This window comes from Archocentrus centrarchus, unplaced genomic scaffold (assembly GCF_007364275.1).
Source record: "Archocentrus centrarchus isolate MPI-CPG fArcCen1 unplaced genomic scaffold, fArcCen1 scaffold_38_ctg1, whole genome shotgun sequence".
In the NCBI taxonomy this organism is placed as follows: Eukaryota; Metazoa; Chordata; class Actinopteri; order Cichliformes; family Cichlidae; genus Archocentrus; species Archocentrus centrarchus.
Genome location: NW_022060265.1, coordinates 3,204,472 through 3,232,087, shown reverse-complemented (window position 1 = coordinate 3,232,087; position 27,616 = coordinate 3,204,472). Strand labels below are relative to the sequence as shown.

Genomic DNA, 27,616 nt, shown 5'->3' with positions numbered 1-27,616 from the left:
TGAGTGGCTCCAGCTGTAAAACCATTCCTGTTTTGGGGGTTATCTCATTGTTGCCCCTCTTGTGCACCAAAGCAGCTGAAACTGATTAACAACCCCCTCTGCTGCTTAAAGGACCAGATCAGTACCCCAGAAATGGAACTGACTTGATGCTGAATGCTGATTAAAACGTGTTCCTTTAATTTTTGGAAGTGGCTTCATGGAGCATTTAAAAAACAAAACAACCAAAATCTATCTTTAAAAGGATCTGATGTATGAAGCTAAAATTTCAGTGAGAGAGAAAGAGAAGAATACCAATATTAACACAGAACAGACTAAACAAAGTTGATACAAAGTTTTTTAAGAGCTGGACTGTCATTGGTCTGGACCATCTGCAGAAAAATAAAGCATTAATAAATAATACAAATAAAAATAAGAAGCACATCTGCCGTACTGACTCATCCAGGATTCCTTTTCATAAAGAACAACGGGAGCAATTACAATTTTAGTCTTTTAAAATCAGTTTTTGGCCTATTGTGAGAAAAACTACAAACTGAAATAATAATAAGAACACACACACAAAAAAAGTGTTTGCAAATAAATAACAATGAGCCGCGGTGATGAACACCTCAAACAGGTTCATGCCCTCCTCCTTCACAGGAACAGAAAAATAGGTTCTACTGTCAATAACACGACAAATGGAAAAAAGTCATAAAATTACAAGAATAAAGTTGAAAAAAAAGAAAAAGAAAAATATAATTACGTGAAAAACTCGTTAAGAGTTTGGGCTAGCAACATGTTTTTGGTGACACTGGACTGAGTTCATTTTTTTGCCCATCCATTTTTCTTCTGCTCATTCGGGGGCCGATAAGAAGAGAGAGTCCATCCAACGTGTTTTGGTTCACATAAAACTTCATGTCAAAATGTTAGGTCTCCAACTCTTCTTCCCCTTCAGTAATGACACTCCTCATGAGGGCTGCATGTGTTACACAACAGTTAATAAAACTTAAATAAAAAAGAAATTCCTTCATGGAATCACTGGACAAAAACACAAACACTCATTCACTGTCACATTTGCTGTCTGTCCTGTGGGACTGTGTCATTTCAAATCTGTGTTTACTGAAATCCTCCATGTGATGTCATTTCAGTCCACTGACACAGAGACAGCTTCTGTGGGGCAGGAAGGAAGTACAGAACTGAAAGAAAGCCACTTGGTGTACTGAGCAGGGCTTTAAATCCCTAACATCCAGAACCAAATTGATCCAAACGAACCCTAACCCTGAACATCGTATCAATATAATCAGCATTCCGTAACTAATCTAACAGACTTGTCTCATTCATCCAGCTGTGAAGAGCTCATTCTTGCTTCAGTCTGCTTTCAGGATGAGCCAGCGAGCGCCTCGTCAACTTCAGCAACAATCAACAGGAAAGACAACAGAGGACACTCAGCTGTACGTCTATCAGAATAAAGGTTTGAGATGCCAGAAGAGACTTTACTGATGCAGGTTTAGCCACATAAAACTCTTACAGTAAATCTGTGTACCCTCCTCAGGGAATGTGTCCCACTTTAACCTCCGGCTGCAGGAATATGATGCATCTCTACAGGATGAACTTTAAAATTTTTAAAGCAAGAAATGTGTGACGTGCATTGGCATGCATTCTGAAAATGTGCCAACACTGCTCACAGGCCAAGAGCTTGATTTTGTTTCATGTGAGGAAGTCCTGACAGCAGTGCAGCGTAAAGACTATAAAAGCAGCCAGCTGACTGATTCTGCTGTACCCACAGGTAGGAGCACATATTATTACTACTTGAATTACAGTGTGGATGGAAAGCCTGGCTGTGTTTCTAATCCACTTGTTTCCTCATAAAAGTGCTGTGGAGCATTGTACCATCAGTACATCATCAGCATGCCATTACAGTAAAGGGGCACACACACACACACAGGAAGAGGGTAGCAGCATTGTAGTGGCCAGAGACCAGGGAATGTCAGTGAAACCTACAGCAAAGGCAGGCAAAATAAGGGAATATCGATGGATACTTAAACCAAAAATTGTCTCAACTTTGAGGAACTACCAACAGGAGGAAAAGACACATCTGACTGACCTATAAACTTGAATGAGTGACCTAGGCAAACAGAGACCGACAGACGGTCCACTACAGACCACCAGATGCTCCTCTCTCACTCTAAACTACACAAATGCAACAAACCTCAAACACAAATATGCCTTTCTATATTCAAGTATGTGAATGAATAAATCATATCTAAACATACACAAGTCAATCAGAAATCAATAGCACTCTTTGGAAGAAAAAAAGAAAGAACTCACTAATGAAACCACTGATGAGCTGTATTACATTTTACACTGAGTTTGTTACTAGGTCTGATTTGGCAACAAGTCAGAAAGCTGATGTAGGTGTCAGTACAGTGTAGGTAGCAGTGATATTTAAGGGAAATGTGAACTAAAAGCAAAGCAGCTACATTTATCACCTTTATTAATATTAATCATATTAAACTGCCTCACACTTTTTCTGCTGATTTCTCTGATTGTCTGTTGGTGAAATGTTTCTCTCCTCATCCTTCACGTCCTTGTTTTATCTCATAAAAATAATTATCTTTGCTTATGCCTCATTTCCCTGTCTAACCACGCCTCACCCAATACTCAATTTTCTTTTTTCTCTTCTTTCAGCGTGTTCTGCAGTTCTCCTGCAGCCCACCAATATTCCCCTGTTACTCCCAGAAGATGTTGGTGATGTCAGAGTCCAGACTGAAGATCCAGATCACCAGCGGTGCAGAGATCAGTATGAATGACCAGGACATGCCCTTTACTGACTGATGCAGCTTTGTCACCACATCACCGACCAATCCCATGCTGGCCCTTGCCCTCTGCAGCTCCTCTTCCTCTTCTAAAGTCTTTTTGAATTCAACACAGAAGGGGGAACATTAGACCAGAGATGACTTATTTTACTGTGAAATAATCTGCTGAGATAACTTATTCTAACCTGGATGTGGCTTCCTGGCTCAATATAGTTGCGGGCTAGGAACTTGAGGGCCTCATCCATCAAGATAACAGGAAGGGACATCTTCAACACCACCACCCACTGAGTCCAGGACAGCGGGCGTATCTGAAATATCACCTAAGGACACAAGCAATCAATGGTTCAGGTTAACAGTTCTGTCTGCTCACCTCCAATAATAAAAAATAACTGAATGTCCAGTACTTTAGTGATAAGAATGCCTATGATGACATAGTGTTCACAAACAGCGAATGCATGCTTCTTACCGGCAGTGGGTCTACATATAAAATGAGGAAGTGCAGTGCCATGGACAAACAGATGGCCCCCACCAGCCACGGGTTTGACCAGGGGGGCATTTTTAGCAGGGACTGGTTCTCTGAAAGACTGGACAGTACAAGAAACAAAAGTATTTTTAACCATTTACTCTGCCACTAATGTCTCTCAGCTGAGTCTGCAAACACACAGCTGTAGTTTTACACCACAAGCTCAATAACAGTCCCCTCTGCATTTCATACTGACTCATGAATGTGCTGTTTATGTGTTTATTATTTGGTGGCTTACCTGTTCAAGGCGTTGCACATCTCAATGGTGACCAGCACAGACAGAGCCATAGTCATTGGATAAGGAGACTCAAAGACTGAACATTGCACACCAGCAAACTCAGCATGGCCTTCACTGCACTGCAGATAATGGGACTGTGGTGGAAAAAAAAGGTGAGAATAACATTACTATAAACTCTGTGTCACTTTTTTCATGACATTTAATTTCACCTGGTTCTTTGGTATTTTAATGTAATAGGAAGTATTAAAAAAAACTGGAAATCTTTGTACTCTTTCCTATCTATTAAAACATTGTGCACTAATAAACAGATATACCTATATGTTAGAATTTATAGGGTGCAATAAACTGATTTGAATTTTAATGTGAATGTGTACGGCACTGCAGGTACACAAAATGTATACGCTGCCACACTGTACACAGTGGCAGTGGAGCGATTTGTCATCTGAATAGCCGGTCTTGTGCCATAAAGTGATTTCGGGTATCTGCTGGTATTTATATTGTTGTAAATGACTTGTTGACCTATAATCTGTCAAGCATATCTCAAACATGATTTCTCATGAATGATATCAATTCATTTTGAGTTATAAAGAATTTTCCTGTCACATCGTTAGAAGCTGCAATCAGTTTTTGGCAACACATGCCGCCAGTGTTGCCAATGTTGCGACTTTTCATACCCCAAAAAGCAACTAGTAATAAATTTAATGAATTTTTCCCGCGGCGTCTGCAAGTTTTGGAGAGTTTTGGAGATAGGCCGGAAATCTGAAATCCTCTGCTGTCGCTGTGTTTTGTGTACATACAGCGCTCGCATTGGACCCCGGCCTTCGGCTATTGAGTGAAATAAGTATCTGATCCTGTACAATGCAGCCAGAATTGTGGTTCCCAAATACAGCTTCCAATCAATCAATCAATGGACAAGATTGTAGACCTGCACAAGGCTGGAATGGGCTGTAAGAAGCTTGGTGAGAAGGTGACAACCGTTGGTGCAGAAATGGAAAAAATATAAAATGACCAACAGTCGCCCTTGGTCTGGAGCTCATGTGGTGAGGCTGATCATGAGAAAGGTGGTGGATCATTCCAGAACTACATGAGAGGAGCTTGTTAATGATCTGAAGCCAGTTGGGACCACAGTCACCACTGGCAACACACTACGCAGTGATAGATCAAATCTAAAGGATTAAATCTAAAGGATTCAGAGCGGGATTGGAAGAAAGCGCTGTGATCAGATGAAACCAAAATTGAGCTCTTTGCCATCAACCTGACCTGCCATGTTTGAAGAAAGAGATTATGACCGTAAGAACACCTTCTCACAGTCAACTGCGGCGGTGGAAACATGATGCTTTGGGGCTGTTTTTCTGCTAATGATACATGACAAGTTCACCACATTGAGAAGCCAAAGGATGGAGCCCTGTACCACAAAATCTTAGACAAGAACCTCCTTCGCTCAGTCAGAATACTGAAGAACTGAAGATGGGTGATGGATGGGTCTTCCAGCATGACAATAACCCAAAACATACCACCAACAAAGGAGTGACCAAAGACGAAGCACATTAAGGTCATGGAGCGGCCTAGCCAGTCTCCAGACCGGTAGAAAAATGTGGAGGGAGCTGAAGCTTCATATTTCCAAGCGGCAGCCAGAAACCTGAAGGATTTAGAGAGTTTCTGTGAAGAGGAGAGGGCCAAAATACTTCTGAGCAACTACAAGAAACATCTCACCACTGTGCTCACCACCAAGGGTTCCTCCACCAAGTACTAAGTCATGTTTTGCTTGGGGATCAAATACTTATTTCACTCAGTGACTTGCAAATCAATTTACAGCCTTAATGTGATGCATTTTTTCTGGATTTTTGGTTGATATTTGTCTCTCTCCATTAAGATAAAACTACCATCAAAATTAGAGACTGTTCATTGCTTTGGAAGTGAGCAAACTTACAAATAAGTAAGCAAACACAAATTCAGCAGGAGATCAAATCATTATTTCCCCCACTGTAATAACAACTCTTAAATGTGTCAGTACTCCCAATCTGATGTTCAAAACTAGTACTGCTGACATCTGTCTGATAAAAGTTTACTTTTTAAAATAAGCTATACTTTAATATTTAAAACAGATTTAAGAAGAGGTTTACTAGCTGATAGAAGGTAAGTTTGGGTCCATCGTGGGCTGCCATAAACCACCAGGCAGCAGCTCCTACAGTGGCTGCTCCCACATAACCTGCAGACAAACAGATTATTGTTCAGCAGTTAGAAAAGTGATTCCTTGATGTTGTGGTACATTTTAAAAGTATTGAAACAATGCTAATAATCTGGTCCTTATGTAGCGCTTTTCTACTCTACATGAGCACTCAAAGCTCTTTATACAGCATGTCTCATTCACCCATTCACACACACACAATCACACTCCAATGAATGCAGAGAGTAACTCGGGTTCAATTTCTTGTTAAAAGATATTTTGGCATGCAGATTGGAGCAGCCAGAGATCGAACCACCAACCATCTGATTAGCAGATGACCTAATCTATGTACGTATAATGCAAAAATCCTATGCTGGACACAGTTTTGCACTGACATCATGAAAATGATGAATGTGGAACCCAATGATCTGTGTGTGTTAGCAGAATAATTGTGAAGGGTAAAATGCTCCAAGTATGGCAGAAGGCAAATTTAATGACTCACAGCCGATGATGAGGTAGCGGCAGAACAACCAGCTGGAGATGAGCGGCTCTTTGGGGGAGCGAGGAGGACGAGCCATGATGTCCAGATCTGGAGGGTTGAAGCCCAGAGCAGTTGCTGGGAATCCGTCAGTGACCAGGTTGACCCATAGAAGCTGAACTGGGATCAGTGCTTCAGGCATGCCAAGTGCTGCTGTTAGGAAAATACTGTGGAAGAAAGTGGGACAAACAAAGAGGAGGGACAGAGAGAATTTGTTTGGATCATCAAAAGCATGCATGATAACAACACTTGGCTTTTCCAATCTTTTAGGCTCAGTTTACATGCACTTCAGTCAGTTCACTCCTTTTATCTACTAACCAGACCACCTCTCCTATGTTGGATGATATCAAGTATCTGATGAATTGTTTCATGTTGTTGTAGATAGCCCTGCCCTCCTCAACGGCAGCTACAATGGTGGAGAAGTTATCATCAGCCAGGATCATCTCAGAGGCAGACTTGGCCACTGCTGTGCCACTGCCCATAGCAATGCCAATCTCTGCCTTCTTCAGCGCCGGTGCGTCATTCACCCCATCACCTGTCTATACCAATAAAAGGTTGGAGGGGTGGAGGAGAATAATTAAGTGACAAAGCAGAAGAGAGCAGGTTATGAGCACATGATTCTACTCTCACCATGGCCGTGATGTCATTCAGGCTCTGCAGGTACTCCACTATGCGGCTCTTGTGGGCCGGTTCCACTCGGGCGAAGCAGCGGGCTGTCAGACAAGCCTGACGCTGCAAGTGGGGGGGGAGCTCATCAAACTCCCGCCCTGTTAGGCCCCCGATGACCCCTGCACCATCCTGCTCTTCTTCCTCCTCTGTGATGATGCCCACCCTCCTGCAGATAGAAAGCGCGGTCCCTTTGTTGTCACCTGCAGAAGAACAGCGACGGGTCGTTAGAGTCAAGCTTTGGCTCATTTGTTTAGTTGTGTGGGTTGGTTTCCCACACTTTACTTGGGTGGGCCAGGATTATTAATAGCCACCCATGTGTTTTAGTGAGCGGGCCAGTTTTCCCTTACATTGATGGATTTATGGCAGAGTGGCAACAAGTGGTGCGGGGCACAACAAACCCCGCCCCCGGCAGATGTTTCCCATATTAAATCCAGGTAGCCTGCAAATCCAGAATCTGGATCAGATCCAGATGATATTGGGTTTGGCACTAGTGCTTTGCCCTCCACAATTATGCACCAAATGTCAGAGGAATTAGGAATAGTTTTAGAGGGAGATATGATTTTCTTCAAATGTGGAGTGTAGGGTATAACTGGCTATTTTTGACTACTTTTTATTTGACCTTTATATCTCACCTTAAAAACTGTTCACCTTGCCTTGTTTGGTATCATTTATTTTCAGAGCAACCTCACGTGTGACTGTACAGTTATTTTTTCATTTTAACATACTGTATTAACACATTGGACCTAAAATCACACAAAAAAACATAAAATCTGAATAAAAAAAATTTAAATTCTTTACTGTGAAAACCACAAACATGTTTAATGAACTATTTTTATAACTTAAAATACAAATATAAGTTTATAATGTTCAAAAACATATGTACAAATCTAGCAAACAAGAAAGTTATATGCAGCTATTTACATTAATGCCTCATTTTTTGTACAACTATTACAGAACAATCAGGTGTCACACAAATTATTCATGCCACTCCAAAAACAGTTCCTGCTCGCCACAGACAGAGGGACACACTTCCAGGTGTGTCACTCCTGTTGCACACCTGGAGACAGTGTTTACATTTGAGTCTGCCTTTGGTGGCTTTTTAGCAGCATCTGCCTTGTCCATGACTACACAACACACTAAAGACACTACACTACACACTCACTATACACTCTAAACATGCTAAAATCTCTCAAAAATTTCAAGACTTGCTATCAACTGTCACCTGTTTCTCAGCAACCAAATGTCAGACATTGCCACATAACTTGTCTTATCCATAATTGGAATTTGCAGTTTTCCAGCCAAAATGCAGACTGTATGTGTTTGGGGGAGGGGCGGGGTCACAAACACTTTCTTTCTCCAGCTCATAAGCAAACTATTCAGATAGTCTTTTTTTTCATAAAAAAAACCTAAGACATTACAGTTTCAAGCAGTATATACAAAATTCAAGCACTTTTCAAACCTTGAAAACACAACATTAAAATAAAGAATTTTCAAGGATTTCTAGCACCCGTATGAACACTGAACAATACCTCATCCCCCCTCTGCAGGCGGGGTAACATTGATATTCTTAGCTCCACTTCTTTGCTCTTTAAAACAGGTCAGTTTCAGCTGAGTTACCTGCCTTTATTGTTGTATAATACCTGTTTTAAATTCAGCTTAACTATCAAAATATCAACTATCAAAAACTAAACTCAACAAACAAACAAAAACAGCACTGAAAACTAACTAGAATCAAACTGAAAACTAAACACTGATAGTGATGGGGAGGCATCACCTAAAGCTGCATACACACTGGAAGCAATCTGCACATGGACGCTTACACGCATTCTAGGCTCTGTTTGGAAGACGACCCTCTAATGCTGCGTTTCCAGTAGCACCTACTCAGCTCGGGTCGACTCGCCTCACCTCAGTGTGGGTGGAGTCAATATAGCAATGCAGGCTGTAGTCTCTTGACATAATTTGTATGCAACACAAAACACATCATAACAATGGATGAGGTAGAGGCAAGCTAACATAGTAAGGCCAGTTTACTATCATCATCATGCATAAGTCCCCCTACAATGTTTTAATGGATGAAGGTTATCATTGTTAAGTATTAAAATACGTATGCTGTGCGCACGTTTCAGATGGCTCTCTTGTTGCAAAACTACCGCTGCAAACTGTCGGTTTGGGCATTCAACCGGTGCTTTGAGTGCCTCCATTTTCTTGCTGTCGGGCTTTAAAAATGGCGCGGCTGATTCTGGTGAAGGAGTCGCTCTCATGACTCAACTAGTGACGACACTCTCTGGCCAATCAGTGGCATGCTGTTCTTCCGCGCCACACCCCAGCTGAGTGGGTACTAAAAAAGTACCTGGTACCAGGACCTAATGGAAATGCCTACAAACCGTGCCGAGCTGAGTTGAGCTGCACTGAGTAGGTACTAATGGAAACACGGCATAATGTAATTACTACCAGGTCATGTGTCAGTCATTGGTATTCAATCAATTAAGTCGCTTGCCTGGAAGTTGAGAAATGTTTATCTCAGGTGTGTCCCACTTCCTGTCACCATGTCACTGTGACTCACCACCTCCAGTGTGTATTTAGTTAATGACCTGAGTTCATGGCCAGTTGACCCACTCTCCACTGTGGTTAGCAGTTGAGAACTAATAACCATGCGTATCAGCCAGCTTATTTCAGGGTGTTTATTGGCTCCTGTTGGCCAGGTGCTCCCCAACCCCTCACCCATTGATGCAAAGCACTTACGGGGAAGGAGAGACTCCTCACAACATACAATAACAACCACTAGCAACCATGCACAACTAGGCACCAGAGGATCCGGCAGAGAAAGGCAGAACCCCCCCACTAGTTAAGTAGGGGTAGGCAGCCAGACAAACCTGATGCACTCAACTCAACCAAAGGGAAGCACACAGACAGTATTAACCCTTCATACCCATATCAGCCATGATCAGCTGGTGTGTTTCTATTGTTTGTTTTGTAGACACTATTTTAATATATTTGAATAACACTTTTTCATTCAACATTTTCTCAAAGTGTTGTAACTAAGTTTAAGGATCTAATTCCTTCATTATTATGCTCTTCAGTGCCAACACAGTGCAGAGCAGCTACCTAAACTCTGCTCCCAGTGAGGTCGATTATCTCGTCAATAGTTTTACATCCTCACTGCGTACGACTTTGGACACTGTGGCTCCTCTGAAAAGGAAAGCTTCAAATCAGAAGTGCCTGACTCCGTGGTATAATTCACAAACGCACAGCTTAAAGCAGATAACCCATAAGCTGGAGAGGGCATGGCGTCTCACTAAATTAGAAGATGCTCATTTAGCCTGGAAAAAGAGTTTGTTGCTCTATAAAAAAACACAGGTCAAAAGTCAGTTTTCAGAATTCATCACAGTACAGAAACAGCATTGGTGAGGCTGAAAATGATCTTCTGAGTGCCTCTTAAAGCAGACTCATCTCTGTGCTTGTCCTGTTGGACCTCAGTGCACCATTTGATACTGTTGACTATAACATTTTATTACAGAGATTACAGCTTGAAATAGGTATTAAAGCTTTGTGTCATAGATCTGGTTGTTGTATGTGTGCGGCTCTCTTTCTTGCTCTTTTTCCAGGAGGCAGGGAGGCTGGGTCCTTCTCCTCTGCAGGGTGGAGGTGGAGGCCGTCTCTCTGCGGTCCAGCACATCTGATCTCCCCTACTTTAAAGGACCAACTTGAGCCTCCTGTCTTCGCCAGAGTGTCAGCTAACCAGTGTCGAAATCCGACCTCCGGTCCTTTCTAGTCTTTTCATTATGGACCTTGAAGCTAATTGAATGTTGGTGTCTCGTAAAAGGTTTTTCTGCTGTTGAGGTTCCAGTTACTCTCCTGTGCTGCAGGTCTGTACTTCACTCCCTGCAGAAAGCCTAGCCTCCCAGCCTGCCTGCCCTCTCTTGCCAGGGGCTTCATCCACTCATGCTAGCCTATCATCCCAGATCTTTCTGACATTCATCTGCACTACTTTGAATTTCTTCACTCTAACAATCAGAGCATTGGACAGAAACCACACTGTGCTAACCTCTGGTTAAACCGGTGAGATAAACATGCACATGCTGTTTCCATGTTTAAAAACATTCAGAGTGGGGTAAGTCTGTAGCATACAAACAGCTGATCGATGGTTTCTCAGCATTAAACCAGCATATCCTATGTTTATAATTAGGCCTGGTAATTCTGTATAATGCCATGGGTGATATGCCAAATTCATTTGATTAACAACATGAAAACTTATGTGTTTCCTCTGTCTCTCCACAACAATACAGTGAGTTATCAGTGAAAAAAAGCACCAGCGGAAGGAAGTGAAAAGGAATATAAATGGAAAATGTGTGGAAAACCCTGCTTTAATAACACACTGAAAATGACTGATTCTAAATATGACCCACATGGCTGTAAATAGACAGAAGAAGTATGACTCCTGTATTTACATGTGAACTATAGGCTGCTAGTGGTGGATGTATTTAAACACATGCATACAAACAGAGTAGGCAAGAAGCAAACTGCAGGGCAGCAGACACAGACATGAATGATTGTGTGATTGTGTGTGAAGAGATGTTCGATCACTTCTTTACATGTAAATATACCCAAAATCAGCATACATGTGTGGAGATAACATCAGGAGCTGTCACTAAAATCAGGATTTCAGAAGGACAGAGCAAATGACTTTTAGGTGGCAGCTGGTTTACACACAGCTGTGTTTGTGCCACTACTTCATGCTTTTTATGTTGTGTGACAACAGAAACAAAAAATAAAATATGTAAATGAGAACAGGTTAATCTCTACAAACAGCAGGAACACACACTGTCGTCCACAAAACCTCAGGTGCTTCTGGGAGCACACTGAAACTGTGTGGGTTGGGGCATCTGTATGCAAGCAGATGTGCGAGTGAGTACCTGTGATCATGATGACTCGTATCCCAGCTTGGCGACACATTCGGACCGCACTAAGCACCTCTTTTCTTGGGGGGTCTAACATGCCTACACAGCCCACAAATGTCAGTTCCGACTGGAAGAACAGATGATAAAAAACTTTAAATTATCTGCTTTCTTCTACAGAATGACAAACAAGAAGCAATTCCAAAATCCTTTCACCAAATAGTACATCTGACTATGCATCTCCCAATAAACATGATATGGACAAACATCATCACCTCATAGTCAGCAAAGGCCGCTGAGTTCTCCAGGTTCAGACTGTGGATGTCAGGAGGTGTGTCTCTTGTTGCCATTGCAAGGCATCGCAGCGTGTCTCGGCCCGTCCCCCACTCCCGTACGATGGACAGGAGCTGTTCTCGAACAACTGGGCTCAAAGGCACGCGAGCAGAGCCGCTGACTCGAATGTAATTACAGCGCTCCAGGACACTTTCTGGAGCTCCCTGATTAGAAAAGTTTGGGAGCACCGAATAATGAATGTTTCTTTAAAGTCACTGAAGAAGCAAATATATCCCAGTGACTGGTGTGTAACTGACCTTGACAAACATCTTGGCTCCAGAGGCAGATCTGGTGAGTTTATTGGATGAACAAAAGACAGACATGGACTTTCTGTCTCTGGAAAACTCTAGTGTCAGCTCCTTCTTCATCAGCTGCTTAATCACCTGAAAACAAACCAAAGTTCACAAATACAGCGTGAGGCGACTGTTTGTTGTGATTTGGCACTATATAAATAAAATCGAATTGAATCTTTAGTAAGGCTGGGTGAAAAATCAAGTCTTAATCTACAGCTATACATTTTCAATAAAAGGAACAGGGGAGATGTCAAAAGCACTTTTATTAACAGATAAATATAAGATGTAATAAATGTGAGTTAAAAAGCAGTTAGTTTCTCAGTTTCTCAACTGCTGCAATTTTTAATAAACTTTGTACATATTTTACATATTTCTTTGTGGTGTTAAAAATAAACAGCTGCATTGTATATATTTTTTGTTTTCTTTCAGTTTTCTATATTTTTTTCTTTGCTGTTTCTGTGTTTTTGTTTGCCTCTAGTAGAGCAGCTGGACTCCTGTCATTATATAATTGTATGTTTGCATGCTAGGTACTGACACGTAAGACAGAAGGGAAAGTGTGAAAAAAGAATCTGCATTTCTTAAAAACACAGCAGCCCCTGTCTCACGTCCTCTCTCTTCTTCCTTTCAGCAGGTAAACACACTTACAGAACAGCAGGCGGTGGCTCGCTCAGCGGGGTTCAGTCCTCTCAGGTCCGTCTCAAACACATTCATTTTCTCCACCAGACAGCAGAGGGCAGTCTCTGTTGCCTCCCCGACCTTCTCATACACACCCTTGGACTGGATGACAAACACAGGCACAGGCACAAACACACAGTAGGAAGAGAAAGGAAGTTTGCCTTTTTTACTGACCAGTTTAGCACAGTTACGTGAAAACAAATCAAATTCTAAGAGTAAATGGTCCAGAATCACATTTGGTCATCTGTTTGCATTTCTTACCTCGTTGTAGTCAAGTGATGAGTCATTGCACAGTGCACAGATCGTGGCCATCTCCACCAAGCCTTCATACTGACTGCACTTCACCACTGAGCCATCCTTGTAACTGGAAGGATGAGGACAAAGAAGAGAGGAAAAGAGCAAATGGTGCAACAAATGTTATTAAACTATAACAAAAAAAAGAAAAGACATTATTTTAAAGTGTGGGCTTTCATAATACATAAAGTGTCACAGGTTGAGGGTTATGTGTTAAAGGTTAAAGACACTCACACATCCCCATCAGGGGCATAAGTAGATCCAGTCACTGTGAACTCGCTCAGGCTGCAGCGCTCCCCTGACACACAGTCTACAACAAACATCTAAACACATGCAGGAACACACATTGCAGCAGTTGATTAGTTCATCCATGTTAGAAAATGTTACTGGACCTCATCCACTTCATCCTCATCCACTTTTGAGCCTAAGAGCGGATCATTAGGAATGGCCACACCCCTTTTTTGTATTAAAATCAGCAGCACACTTCTGGGACATCTTTTTGCCTTATTGTACCACATTAATAGATGCTATTTTTTCCACTGATGTAATTTTAAAAGTTTAGATTAGAATAATACTGGGGAAAGGTCAACTGAAAGCCTCTCAAATAGCTGTGGTCAGCTATTAAAAAGAAATAAATAAAGAGGAGCACAGAGAGAAATATTGAAAAGCAGAGGTCAATTAAGGATACTGTACACTGGTGTAGTCATGTTATATTTACCATTCTGTTGATACACAACGCGCTTTTTCTCTTGTTCATCTGCAACATCTGTTCAATTCAATTTGATTTATATAGCAAAAGATCACAACAATCGCCCCTAATCGACCCTACAGTAATTACACAGAAAACCCAACAACCAAAACGACCCCCTATGAGCAGCACTTGGTGACAGTAGGAAGGAAAAACTCCCTTTAACAGGAAGAAACCTCCAGCAGAACCAGGCTCAGGGAGGGGCAGTCACCTGCTGTGACCGATCTAGATGAGTCAGCTTCAAGATGAGCCCTCTCCTCACTTTTCTGTTAAAATTGCAACCTGAATAAGTTGAAATTAAAATTAAGACAATGTCCAAGAACTAAAAACTAACGGACTTCTAGAACCCAACAGCAACTGCCTCCAAGAGCCAGTCAATCCCCACAGACCTATTAAAATACCTCAGCCATGAAAGTGACATGGCTACCATGATACCATGAACTGTGTTAGGCTAATTTCATCTGTTACGTTCCCCTAGGGCCGTAACATCATCTATCATAACAACTATACCAGGGGACACTATTACTGCTTAAAATTAGAGGCAGTTCTGATTAAAAAGGTATGCTGACAGGCCTGGTGTTGGAGCCCTTTGCATATCAGTTTCACATGCAGGCTTTTGGCTGATAAGTCTTTAATGAAAGAGGTGGTTTGCATCCAGGAACAATAGGAGAACAGCTTTCAGAGTCTGAGAGACATTCATCTAGTGTTAGTGTACCAAATTACAAGCTGCTAATTTCTAACAGTGTGTCATATCTATCATGTAGAAGCTAAATGAAACAGGCAGACCATTGTAACAACATAGATACTAGGTGGACGTCAGTCTGATGTCAGATTCTCTCACATCTTACCCTGCAGACTGACATCTGATTAGTGGTTAATGTTCCAGTTTTGTCGGAACAGATAACAGAAGTGCAACCCAGCGTCTCCACTGATGGCAGGCTGCGGACGATGGCATTCTTTCGGGCCATTCTCCTGGTTCCCAGTGCGAGGCAGGTGGTAATGACAGCTGGAAGCCCTGGGAGGGAACACAATACGCAGAGTAAAGAACTCTTATTTCTCTTCATATCCAGGGAAATCCTTTTCCATTTTAATCCTAAAACCACTGATCTGAACCAGCTGTAGTAGCTGATTTTATGTGCCTTGCTCTCCAAGGAACATCTAAGGCTAAAGAGAGATGGCTGGTCATTTTGTTTCTCAGCACAGATCTTGTCAACCAAGTTATTTAAAAATGACATGGCTGTATTCTTGTGCTTGCAAAAACAACAAAATAAAACAGAAACATCTATGTGTGGTGAACAAGCTAAGTTTAACAGATGTGACCTTCTGGTATGGCAGCTACAGCCAGGGCAACGGCAATCTTGAAATAATAAACAGCCCCTCTCAGCCAGCTGCCTCCATGGACTGGGTCATTAAAGTGTCCCACGTTGATAGCCCACACAGCCACACAGATCACACTGATGACCTGCAGGTTACAACAAAACACGAATCATGTAACAACACAGAAACATCAGCACTCCAAACTGAATCTAAGCATTAGCCATTACACAGAAGAACACCCAGATTCTTGCCTTGGACAGCTGTTCTCCAAACTGGTCCAGTTTTTGTTGCAGTGGGGTCCTTTCAGGGTCAGTGGAGGCCATCTCATCTCGGATTTTCCCGATCTCTGTCTGCACTCCTGTTGCCACTACAACTCCAATAGCTCGACCAGCCGCAATATTTGTACCCTGAGCAAAGGTTATGTTGAGCATAACTTAAATGTGTCATCATTTTCATTATAACAAGTAAAATCTAATATCTCACTGCATTGGCTTATTTCTCTTCTTTAACATTTTCTCCACACGGCTGTGTATAACTACACCAGTGATTCTCAAACTTTTTCCATCATGTCCCACTTCGCTGGATGAAATCTCTTCACGCCCCGGCATGAAAGCGGCGGCATGATGGCTCTATGTACACAGCTGGTGGTGATGCTAGAGAGTTTCGCTAGTTCTAGTGCTAAAATAGCTGCTAACATCTGCTAACTAAACTTCCTTGTTCTACCATGAGAATCCGATGTTCAACATTTGTCCTGTGTGACTTTATCCCAGGTCATTCGCATCCCACCTGTCATGACCTTGCAGCTCACCAGTGGGGCACAACCCACAGTTTGAGAAACACTGAAATACACCAACAAAGCATACCTGCAGCTCTGCAGCCTGTCAAGTGGTGGTGATAAATAAAACATCAATGGCTGCTGTTCTTTGACCACAGACCACCTGGAGACTCAGCAGCCTTTGAGGTCTGACAGAGATAATACTGTACACACACACACACACACACACACACACACACACACACACACACACACACACACACACACACACACACACACACACACACACACACACACACCTTTACCACAGATGATTTGTCCTTCATCTGAGTCCAGCACACACTGCGTGACGTGTGCACACTATAGATTGTTTTGATTTACAGCACAATTATGAATCATTTCCTTCCTTCAGCATTTTTGTCTTAGTACAGAAATAAATAAACTGTAAAATGAAGAAATAGTTAAATGAAGTTGAACCAGTTGCTATTCTGGATGCACTATTAGAAAGTTATTGCACAGTGCCCTCATTATTTGTTAAAGTTCTCAAATGTTGTGTCTTATTTTTAGCCATCCAGTTTGGCTTGGTGTTTTATGAAAGCCTCAGTTCTAAAATACATCGAGTGATGCATCTGAACACATCATCAGTGACGTATCCTGGGGTCATCGGGTGTGTCGGGTCTTCCAACATCATACACCCTCTCCCAGGCCACAGTTGATCAGACTGCAGTCTGTGTTCAGGTATCAACCGCTTGTCCCCATGGACCATCTCTTTGTATCCAGAGCCATCTCGAGGCTTTCTCAGCTGCTGCTGTTCTTGATGGCTTTGCTCCTTGCTCCTCCTGTAATGCCCAGTGTACCGAAGACTCTGTGCAGTGAGTCCCCACATAACCTCTGTGTTTTATGAAAGCCTAAAGCTCTTTTTATGGAATAAACATGTAAGCAAGAGAAAATAAACATGCTATAGGGCTACAGCATTTCTCCTTATAAGGTGTATAGATGATATACACCATGCCGGCGCTAATATGGTACAGTTAAGCCTACCCTACCCTAAGAAGTAGGTGTAGGCATGGTTTAGTTAGAGGGGGCTCAGGGGCCGTACAATTCAATTCAATTTTATTTATATAGCACCAAATCACAACTAACAATTTGCTTAAGACTCTTTATACTGTAAAGTAAAGACCCTACAATAACTACAGAGAAAACCCAACAATCAAAACGACCCACAATGAGCTAGCTCTTGGTGACAGTGGGAAGGAAAAACTCCCTTTTAACAGGAAGAAACCTCTAGACCAGACTCAGGGAGGGGCAGTCATCTGCCTCAACCGGTTGGTGGTGAGGGGAAGGGGACAGGACAAATGACATGCTATGGAAGAGAGCCAGAGATTAATAATAATTAAATGGGGATTAAAGGATTAAATGCAGAGAGGTGTATAAACAGTAAAACGTCACGGGAACCCCCCAGCAGCCTAGGCCCATTGCAGCATAACTAAGGGGTGGTTCAGGGTCACCTGATCCAACTATAAGCTTGATCAAAAAGGAAAGTTTTAAGTCTAATCTTAAAAATAGAGAGGGTGTCTGTCTCCTGAATCCAAGCTGGGAGCTGGTTCCACAGAAGAGGGGCCTGAAAGCTGAAGGCTCTGCCTCCCATTCTACTCTTAAGTATCCTAGGAACCACAAGTAAGCAAATGCAAAAAAGCAGTCCTACAAATTTGTTTAATTTGCCCATTGAAAGAAATAACTTGATCAAAAATGACTCCAAGATTCCTCACAGTGTTACTGGAGGCCAAAGTAATGCCATCCAGAGTAAGTATCTGGTTTGACACCATGTTTCTAAGATTTGTGGGGCTGAGAACAAGAACTTCAGTTTTATCTGAATTTAGAAGCAGGAAATTAGAGGTCATTCAGGCCTTTATGTCTTTAAGACATTTCTGCAGTTTAACTAATTGATGTGTGTCATCTGGCTTCATGGATAGATAAGGCTGGGTATCATCTGCATAGCAATGAAAATATATGTTATGCTTTCCAATAATACTGCCTAAGGGAAGCATGTATAATGTAAATAGAATTGGTCCAAGGACAGAACCCTATCTGCTTCAAGGTCCACGTTTGAGAGTTATACCAGGGAGTGAAGCACTTGTGTTTTGAGGCTTTTTCAGAGGAGCCCCACTCTCCTGAGTCATATGCAGTGAGGATGTAAAACTATTAATCAACCTCTATGGGAGTAGAGTTTAGGTAGCTGCTCTGCATTTTGTTGGCACATGGCATTGACCAAGTACACTTTTCATGGAAACAGTGTTTCCTGATGGCTATGGCCTCTTTCAGCAGGATAATGTGCCCTGCCATAAAGCAAAAAATTGTTCAGGAATGGTTTTAGGAGCACAACAATGAGTTTGAGGTGTTGACTTGGCCTCCAAATTCCCCAGATCTCAGTCTAATCATGCTGGGCAAACAAGTCTGCTCAATGGAAGCCCCACCTCTTACAGTTTACAGCACTTAAAGGATCTGTTGCTAACATCTTGGTGCAGATACCACAGCACACCTTCAGGGGTTCAAGTGGAGTCCATGCCTCGATGGGTCAGGACTATTTTGCCAAAAAACAGGAACCAACACAATATTAGGGAGGTGGTCATAATGTTTTGCCTGCTCAGCGTAATTTAAACACCTGGTTGTCAGATGAGCTGTCCCTTTTCTATGTTGATTGTATTATAAAACATGTCAAAGTGAAAACAAAAGAGAAATATGGGTGCAGGGTATGGGTGACTGACCGAGAACAGCATATTCTTCTTGTCCTGGTTGACAGCTCTGGGATCTGGTACAGGGTCGGTGTGTTTGAGCACTGAAACAGACTCCCCGGTCAGAATGGACTGGTCCACCCTGAGTGTGGTGGAACGGATGAATGTCAGCCTGATGTCAGCCGGGACCTTATCTCCAACTGCGGGGTTGGGAAAGGACACACATGGAGGCATTTCCCTTTTCGTTAGTGTGTTCAACTTAGATTAGATAATTGTGCTGATTGTATTCAAGCCTGTGTGTGTATGTTGTACTTAATCTCCACCACAAAAAGAGTAATTAATCACTGTTGTAAGGCTGTGAAAAGAACCAAGTTTTCCCATATAGAAAACATACAGTTATACAGTACTTTTCAACTCACACATATATTACATTAAGTAGCTCCGCAGAGTAGTGGTTAACACATTTGCCTTAAACACAAAAAATCCCCACGTTAAGACTAGGAGGCGATGCAAACCCTGCCCAATGTATTCCTACTGCCAGTCCCAAGGCTGGATAAATGCCAGGAAGTTGTGTCAGGAAGGGAATCTGGTGTTTTATGGTAAATCAAACATGGAATAATTTTTTCTGATGACACCTTGGGAAATAAGGGAGAAGCTCAAAGTTCCTTATTCTATATACATTATAATGTCTTCCTTTTCTCAGACAATAAAAAAACAAACACATATTAGAATAAGAGTAGGACTGTAATAGAACTAGTCAGCAGACATTGAAAAAACAGGATCACAAGTGAATATTTAAAACTCAATTTAAGATCATAACCACTTTAACCAATCAGCCCTATTCAGCCAGGAAGGCTTGTAGATTCTAAAATGAATGATGACATGTTAAAGTTCATTTCCTGTCCTGGTCCTGGGTCTAGGACCCAGTGTGTTTGAGTTTTTGTTGCCTTATTTTCTGTGATCCCTTGGTTTGGTTTCTTGTTTCCATTTGAGTATGTTTGATCATGTTTCAGTTCTGTGCTTAGTTAAATTATCTGAGTCTTGTGTATGGTTTAGTTATGTTTTGTTCCCCCATTATAGCTCCCTGTGTCAAGTCTGCATTCTTGTCTCTGTGTTTACCTGTTTCCTGTTTTACTTAATTAACTGTAATTAGTCTTGTCTCTTTGTGTTTAGTTTTGCTTCCTTGGTCTTGTTAACCAGATTCTGTTCAGCTGTGCTCCCTGGCATGTCCTATTTCCCTGATTGCCCTGATGTGTATTTATTGTCTGGAGTTCCCTTAGTTCTTTGCTGCATCCTCATTGTCAGTTTTCCCACAACCATGTGTTCTGTCTGTCTGTGTTCTGTCCATGAAAGTTTGTATTTTGTTATGCTGCCTCCTGTCCAAACCATTTTGCCCTGAGTTTTCCAGCAACAAATGCTGATGAAACATTAAGCCCCCCCCCCCCCCCCCCCCCCTACTTTGTCATGAGAGTTAGATGAACCCAGAATCTGTTTCTTTGTCTCTTGTTTAGAACCATCAGGACCTCATTACATCATTGCTTGATGTCGACTGCATTTTTTTCACAGTGTGCGTATGCTGGTTACATGACAGGTTCGCGTTTGAAAGATTCTGAATTTTATGTTGTTTTTTTCGCAATGCGTCCGGTGTGTAAAGGCTTTAAGAGTACTAATGTAACTGAAAATAGATAAGGTTTATTTGCCACATGCACAGTTATACACAGTACAATGCACAGTGAAATGTATTTTGTACCTGCATCCAACAATAAGTAGTATGAATATATAAATAAGAAGAATAAAAATAAGTAATTCACACTATAAAGAAGAGAATAATATTCATTGTGTCTAATAGTGCAGTTCAATAGTGCAGTAGTAGTGCAGTTTAGGGCTCAGAGTTGAGGAGATGGATGGCTTGTGGATAAAAACTCTTGTTAAAAACTTTCAGTTTTTCACTTTATCATCTGACTACACTTCCCCAATCCGGATGACATTCCAATGTCATTGCTGCAGATCCTAGTGCTATGGATCAGTGAATCAGTACCTCATTCACTCCTGGCATACAGTTGATGTTTAGAGTAGGTGGCTGATGTTTGCTCCATTCCATAGTCAGTATTCGTGCCAATGATCTGACTGAGGAGGTTCGGGCCTATGCAAAACAGCAGTGGGGACAGAGCATCTCCCTGATAGATCCTACACTTGATGGTGACTTGTGCAATTTCAGTCACCTGGAATGGTGATTTCAATAACTTTGAAAATATCCTCAAGTGCAGTCACAAATACCATCAAATGTTACGATGAAACTGGCTCTCATTAGGACTGCCCCAAGAAAGGAAGACCAAGAGTTACCAAGTAGCTCTGTTGCACAAGATAAGATCATCAGAGTTACCAGCCTCAGAAACTGCAAGCTAATAGCACGCCAGCCCAACTAAATGCTTCAGAGTTTAGTCTCTGGAGCTTGAAAAAGGCGACTGGACTTCTTTTTGTTTCTTGAAGACGTTTCACCTCTCATCCGAAAGGCTTCTTCAGTTCTCAACCAAATGGTGGAGAGACCCAGGTATTTAAACCCCTGTGGGCGTAGTCCCCTGGAGGTGGTTATGACCCTCTATTGATCATGTGCTTGAACACATGTGCCCAGGTGTGAAGGGGGCGTGGGTCATATTTAATCAGTGGTTTCAGTTGAAACCAATTTAGGACTCCGCTCCATTGTTTCCTGTGGCCTATTGAGGTCACTGGAACAAAGGTGTGAATGGGGGTTGAGACGTCTGGGAAGGGAGCTCAGGACAGCACTGTAAGCGGGGGAAAGTTGGTGACGTAATCCACCTCCTCTGTTCAATGATGGTTGTTCACAGTGGACATAGATGGCTTCTTTCACTCCTCTTTCAAACCATCTGTTTTCCCTGTCCAAAATGTGGACATTGGCATCCTCAAAAGAGTGCCCTTTTTCCTTCAGATGCAGATGTACTGCTGAATCTTGTCCTGTCGAGGTGGCTCTTCTATGTTGTGCCATTCGTTTGTGAAGAGGCTGTTTGGTTTCACCAATGTAGAGGTCCGAGCACTCTTCACTGCACTGAACAGCATACACTACATCGCTGATCTTGTGTTTGGCGGGTTTGTCCTTGGGATGAACCAGTTTTTGTCTTAGGGTGTGACTTGGTTTGAAGTATACTGAGATGTCATGCTTGGAGAAAATTCTTCTGAGTTTCTCTGACAAGCCTGACACATATGGGATGACAATGTTGTTCCTCTTGTCCTTCCTATTCTCTATAGTTTGTGTTTGGCCTTCATTCCTGTACATCTTAGCTGATTTGATGAAGGCCCAGTTGGGGTAACCGCATGTTTTGAGGGCTTTCTTAATGTGTGTGTGTTCCTTATGCTTCCCTTCTGCCTTAGAGGGAACACTTTCCGCACGGTGTTGTAGGGTCCTGATCACCCCAAGTTTGTGTTCCAGAGGGTGGTGGGAGTCAAAGAGGAGATACTGGTCTGTGTGTGTGGGCTTCCGGTAAACTTCAATGTTGAAGCTTCCATCTTCCTCGATAAGCACCGCACAGTCCAGGAATGGTAACTTGTTATCTCTGGTGTCCTCCCTGGTAAAACGTATGTATTTATCCACTGAGTTTAGAGTTTAAGCAGCACATATGTCTCAACACCAACTGTTCAGAGAAGACTGCATGAATCTGGACTTTATAGTTGAATTGCTGCAAAGAAGCCACTTCTAAGGAAGAACAACAAGAGAGGAGGAGAATGGATTGGGCCAAGGAACAGAAGGAATGTATATTAGATCAGTGGTAATCTGTCCTTTGGTCTGATGAGTCCAAATTTGAGATTTGAGATTTTTGGTTCCAAACATCATGTCTTTGTAAGATGCAGAAAAGGTGAGTGGATGGTTCCCCCATTTTAGTTACCACCATGAAGTATGGAAGAGGAAGTGTGATGGTATGTGGGTGCTTTGCTGGTGACACTTTTGGTGATTTATTCAAAATCCAAGGCACACTACAAATGATGGTCCCACAAATGATGGTCCCACTAAGCACAAACCAAATGGGATGACATGTCGCTGCAGAATGCTGTGGTAGCCATGCTAGTTAAGCATGGCTACCACAGCATTCTGACCATCATTTGTTTTTCAACAGGATAATAATCCCAAACACACTTCCAAGCTATGTATGGCTATTTGACCAAGAAAGAGGGTGATTGAGTGTTGCGTCAGATGACCTGGCCTCCACAATCACCTGATCTAAATCCAGTTGAGATGGTTTGGGATGAGTTGAACTGCAGAGTGAAGACAAAGCAGCCAACAAGTGCTCAGCACCTCTGGGAACTCCTTCAAGACCATTGCAAAGCCATTCCAGGTGATTAACTCATAAAGCTGATGAAAAACCACTGAATTAGGAAGGAATTTTTGACTGGTACTATATATATATTAACAAGGTCCATGTCAGGGACTGTGCAGACAGGCCTCTGTCTTGTGACCGCCTGCAGGTGGTCTTTGTTGTCCTGCAAAATGTATTAGCTGTTCCTAGGATCGTGCTCTTCTAGACAGAGATCTCAGACAGAGATGTCGTTACTGAAATCTGCTGGAATCACTCTCCCAGTTTGGGGGTCACTGCCCCGAGCGTGCTGATTACCATGAGGACCACCATTACCTTCACCTTCAACATCCTCTCTACCTCTTCTCTCAGTGCTTGGTATTTCTCGAGCTTCTCGTGTTCCTTTTTAATGTTACTGTTGCTTGGGATTGCTACATCTATCACTACGGCCTTCTTCCCCTCCTTGTCCACCACTAGTACAGGGGTTGGAAAATGAAACTGAAACACCTGGTTTTAGACCACAATAATTTATTAGTATGGTGTAGGGCCTCCTTTTGCAGCCAATACAGCGTCAATTCGTCTTGGTAATGACATATACAAGTCCTGCACAGTGGTCAGAGGGATTTTAAGCCATTCTTCTTGCAGGATAGTGGCCAGGTCACGACATGATGCTGGTGGAGGAAAGCGTTTCCTGACTCGCTCCTCCAAAACACCCCAAAGTGGCTCAATAATATTTAGATCTGGTGACTGTGCAGGCTATGGGAGATGTTCATCTTCACTTTCATGTTCATCAAACCAATCTTTCACAAGTCTTGTTGTGTGTATTGGTGCATTGTCATCCTGATACACGGCACCACCTTCAGGATACAATGTTTGACCCATTGGATGCACATGGTCCTCCAGAATGGTTCGGTAGTCCTTGGCAGTGACGCGCCCATCTAGCACAAGTATTGGGCCAAGGGGATGCCATGATATGGCAGCCCAAACCATCACTGATCCACCCCCATGCTTCACTCTGGGCATGCAACAGTCTGGGTGGTACGCTTCTTTGGGGCTTCTCCACACCGTAACTCTCCCGGATGTGGGGAAAACAGTAAAGGTGGACTCATCAGAGAACAATACATGTTTCACATTGTCCACAGCCCAAGATTTGCGCTCCTTGCACCATTGAAACTGACGTTTGGCATTGGCACGAGTGACCAAAGGTTTGGCTATAGCAGCCCGGCCGTGTATATTGACCCTGTGGAGCTCCCGACGGACAGTTTTGGTGGAAACAGGAGAGTTGAGGTGCACATTTAATTCTGCCGTGATTTGGGCAGCCGTGGTTTTATGTTTTTTGGATACAATCCGGGTTAGCACCCGAACATCCCTTTCAGACAGCTTCCTCTTGTGTCCACAGTTAATCCTGTTGGATGTTGTAACAGCCAGAGCAACAGGGATGGGATATGTTGCAAGGTTGAATGATGCCACAAGGTGGTGTTTCTTCCTTGTTGTGTGTGTTGGACTGAGAACCACTGCAGAACGCCGCTGATGCCCACCCAGCCGACATCTTGGAGCGCGAGCTCTACATTGTGACAAGCTGATCGCGGGACTCTCTGTGCCTATTGTCATGTATGATCTGGCTATGTAGAACCGTGGAGACCTGGCGTTTGATGGTCGTAAGTTCTGCCAAATAAAGGCACTGTATTCGGAATCTTGTCGGTTATGTTTATGAGTTACCCAGGCATGGCTAGTGCTAACCCTAGCTAATCTCGCTAGACTCTCCACCCGCAGTTAGCCCTCGTTACAAATTGGCGCCCGAACATTGTTCCTTGGACCTCTTCTCGAGCACACCGGCCGAGGTTTGGATTGGATTCAGTCGATTTCCCGATCGCCAACCACGGATGTCTGTGTAAGTGGATAATTTGCTTTTTGTCCGGCTCGTCCATTAAAGCAAAGCTAACCTCCCCTGGCGTGACCGTGACTGGGTGTGATGGATTATATGACCGCGGCACGCCGGACATTCACAAAGTAACTTTTTTATGCTGGAGAGAACTGAGGTATATTACAAGAAGTACGCCAGAAGTTTTCTTTTGCCGTGTTGGATTTAAGGACTATTTTGGAACTTTACTCTTCATCGCTAACTGACTGCGAAGTGTACAGACTCCGCTTATAGCTGAAAAAAAAACAAACAAAAAAAAAAAAAACATTTTTCTATTACCTACAGCGTTATTTTTTTATTGTTATTTTGCTGTGATTAATCGATGTTTTGGTGAACCTTGCTTCTTTCATTCATTGTTAACTATTGTTCTTTGCAGGGCAGTGTATTTTGGGGTGTTTTTGCTATGTGAATTTGATGTTTTGACTTTAAATCACTGAGATTTGAGATTTCAGTGGTCTTATAGACTACAGGCTTCTGGCTGCTAATAACACACTCAAATAACACTGTGTTGCTGATTTAAGGTGCAAATTCAGAAAGAAAAAATCAATGCAGAATGGCATGCCATCCAGATATAATGGATGACGAGGTTGACTGTCACTCTGACATGGACATTGTTAGCCTAACAGAGTACTTGGCTCCCCAACCCATAACTTCTGAGCTTAACCAACAGGTTCAAGAGTTACAAACAGAGGTTGAAAGATTACGAGAATGTCTACAAGACTCCCTCAGCCTGCAGAAGAGTATATTGAAATGCTGGGATCAGTGTGACAAGAAAGACTGTGACACACGCGCAGCACAACAGCCAACCTCTAACCCGGTAGCCTCGTCAACTCCATATTCACCAGCTGTGACTAAGACAGTGCCCCCATCCCAGGACACAAAATCCTGTTCTTTCCTGCAACAACATTCCCTGGAACTGAACAACACGTCCAGGATGATTGCTGCTGCTTTGCACCATGCTAAGCTGGAGCCTCCAGTATTTGCAGGTGATACTGGGGTGCGCCCAGAGGACTGGTTGCAAGCTGTCGACACCTACAGATCCTCCTTGAACTTAACTGATGCACAGATTTTGAATGAACTGCCTCATTTTCTTGCAAAAGAACCAGGCAAATGGTTTAAGGCACTTAGCTCACATGTTGTGTCTTGGACACAATTCTGCCAGCTTTTCAGGACAGTGTTTCTACCATCTGACAACCAGGAACGGGTGCTAAGAGGCATACTTGACCGTATCCAGTCACCAGAGGAGCCCCTCCCTACATTTGTGGCCCACATGCTCGGTGAGTTTAACAAATTAAGGTGTCCCCCTCCAGAACAAGAGCAGATTGAATTGATTTGTAAACATTCTCTGGAAAAGTACAGGGTTGCACTATATGGCACACCTGTCCCTTCAGCTATGGACTTGCTGCTGCGGGCTCATGAGCTCCATGCAGTCCTTGGGCCTAGTGGTCGTCAGTCCTCTCCTGCACGCTTCAGAGGCAAGCGGGACAACGAGCTTCACTGCTTTAAGTGCTCTCGGCCTGGGTTCACGTCCCGCACGTGCCCAAGCTGCACCATCGTGACCCACACTGAATCTGACATGTCCCACTCCTGACCTAGACTTGTCGGAGCCTCCTCAGTAGCTCCGCCTGAAAATGTGGTCGAGCCTGAAGCTGAAACACACAGGCTCACAGCTGTTGACCAAATATCCACCAGGCAGGCGGGAAACCGAAAGGGGGGGAGGACATTTTACCGAGGCAACCCTCCCCCCAGGCATTGATTGAGCCTCACCCAGATGCCATGACCCCACAAGAGCAAATTGTTCTGGGTCACATGGAGGATACAGCTTCTCAGGCACCCTGGAACACACCACTAAGAACCAAAGTAAACTTTAAATCTGTATCCACAGACGCCACTCTTGACACAGGGGCGTCTCTTTCTGCTGTACGAGCTGACCTTGTCAAAGTGAACAATTCCTACCCTTGCAAAACTCAGCAGTGGACAGGCCCCCCTGTGATCCTTGCAGACAATGCTTGCTGTTCCCCTGATGGTGTTGCTTGGCTAACCATCGGCTTCATGAACAAACGTTTTTACCACCGTTTTGTCATAATTCATAACTTGACAACCCCTTTCATTTTGGGGATGGATTTCATGATCAGAGCTTCATTAACCATCCATATCCCCTCCAGAACTGTATACATGGACAACACCCCGTGTCCTGTGGTGAGCGAAGAGGAGGATGAAGCGGCTGACTTATTTGTCGAAGGAGGGATGATCATGTCCCTTGACTCACTGGAAACAGCGCTTGTCTCTAAAGTTGTGGAGGCAAACCTTGGGGAGGGCCAAAAGTCAGCTTTGGTCAGCCTCCTCACCCACTTTGAGGAGATGTTTGATGGTCATTTAGGCCACACCTCCCTCACTGAACA

The 27,616-nt window shown here is 43.0% G+C and overlaps 1 protein-coding gene across 1 annotated transcript in view; it reads right to left on the bottom strand.

The window, feature by feature from the left end:
• Positions 1 to 154: 154 nt before the first annotated feature.
• LOC115776842 (sarcoplasmic/endoplasmic reticulum calcium ATPase 2) overlaps positions 155 to 27,616 on the bottom strand; it is a 41,572-nt gene continuing 14,110 nt past the window's right edge. Inside the window, exons 8-25 of the mRNA XM_030724630.1 lie at positions 19,023 to 19,189; positions 15,734 to 15,889; positions 15,486 to 15,627; positions 15,014 to 15,180; positions 13,652 to 13,740; positions 13,385 to 13,487; positions 13,094 to 13,225; positions 12,413 to 12,538; positions 12,098 to 12,319; positions 11,841 to 11,952; positions 6,889 to 7,127; positions 6,577 to 6,797; positions 6,223 to 6,425; positions 5,677 to 5,762; positions 3,554 to 3,687; positions 3,259 to 3,376; positions 2,978 to 3,112; positions 155 to 2,888 (exon numbers count right to left, since the gene is read on the bottom strand). Coding sequence (XP_030580490.1) covers positions 2,706 to 2,888; positions 2,978 to 3,112; positions 3,259 to 3,376; positions 3,554 to 3,687; positions 5,677 to 5,762; positions 6,223 to 6,425; positions 6,577 to 6,797; positions 6,889 to 7,127; positions 11,841 to 11,952; positions 12,098 to 12,319; positions 12,413 to 12,538; positions 13,094 to 13,225; positions 13,385 to 13,487; positions 13,652 to 13,740; positions 15,014 to 15,180; positions 15,486 to 15,627; positions 15,734 to 15,889; positions 19,023 to 19,189 — 2,735 coding nt within the window. The 3' untranslated portion in view covers positions 155 to 2,705. The remainder of the gene's footprint in view (positions 2,889 to 2,977; positions 3,113 to 3,258; positions 3,377 to 3,553; positions 3,688 to 5,676; positions 5,763 to 6,222; positions 6,426 to 6,576; positions 6,798 to 6,888; positions 7,128 to 11,840; positions 11,953 to 12,097; positions 12,320 to 12,412; positions 12,539 to 13,093; positions 13,226 to 13,384; positions 13,488 to 13,651; positions 13,741 to 15,013; positions 15,181 to 15,485; positions 15,628 to 15,733; positions 15,890 to 19,022; positions 19,190 to 27,616) is intronic.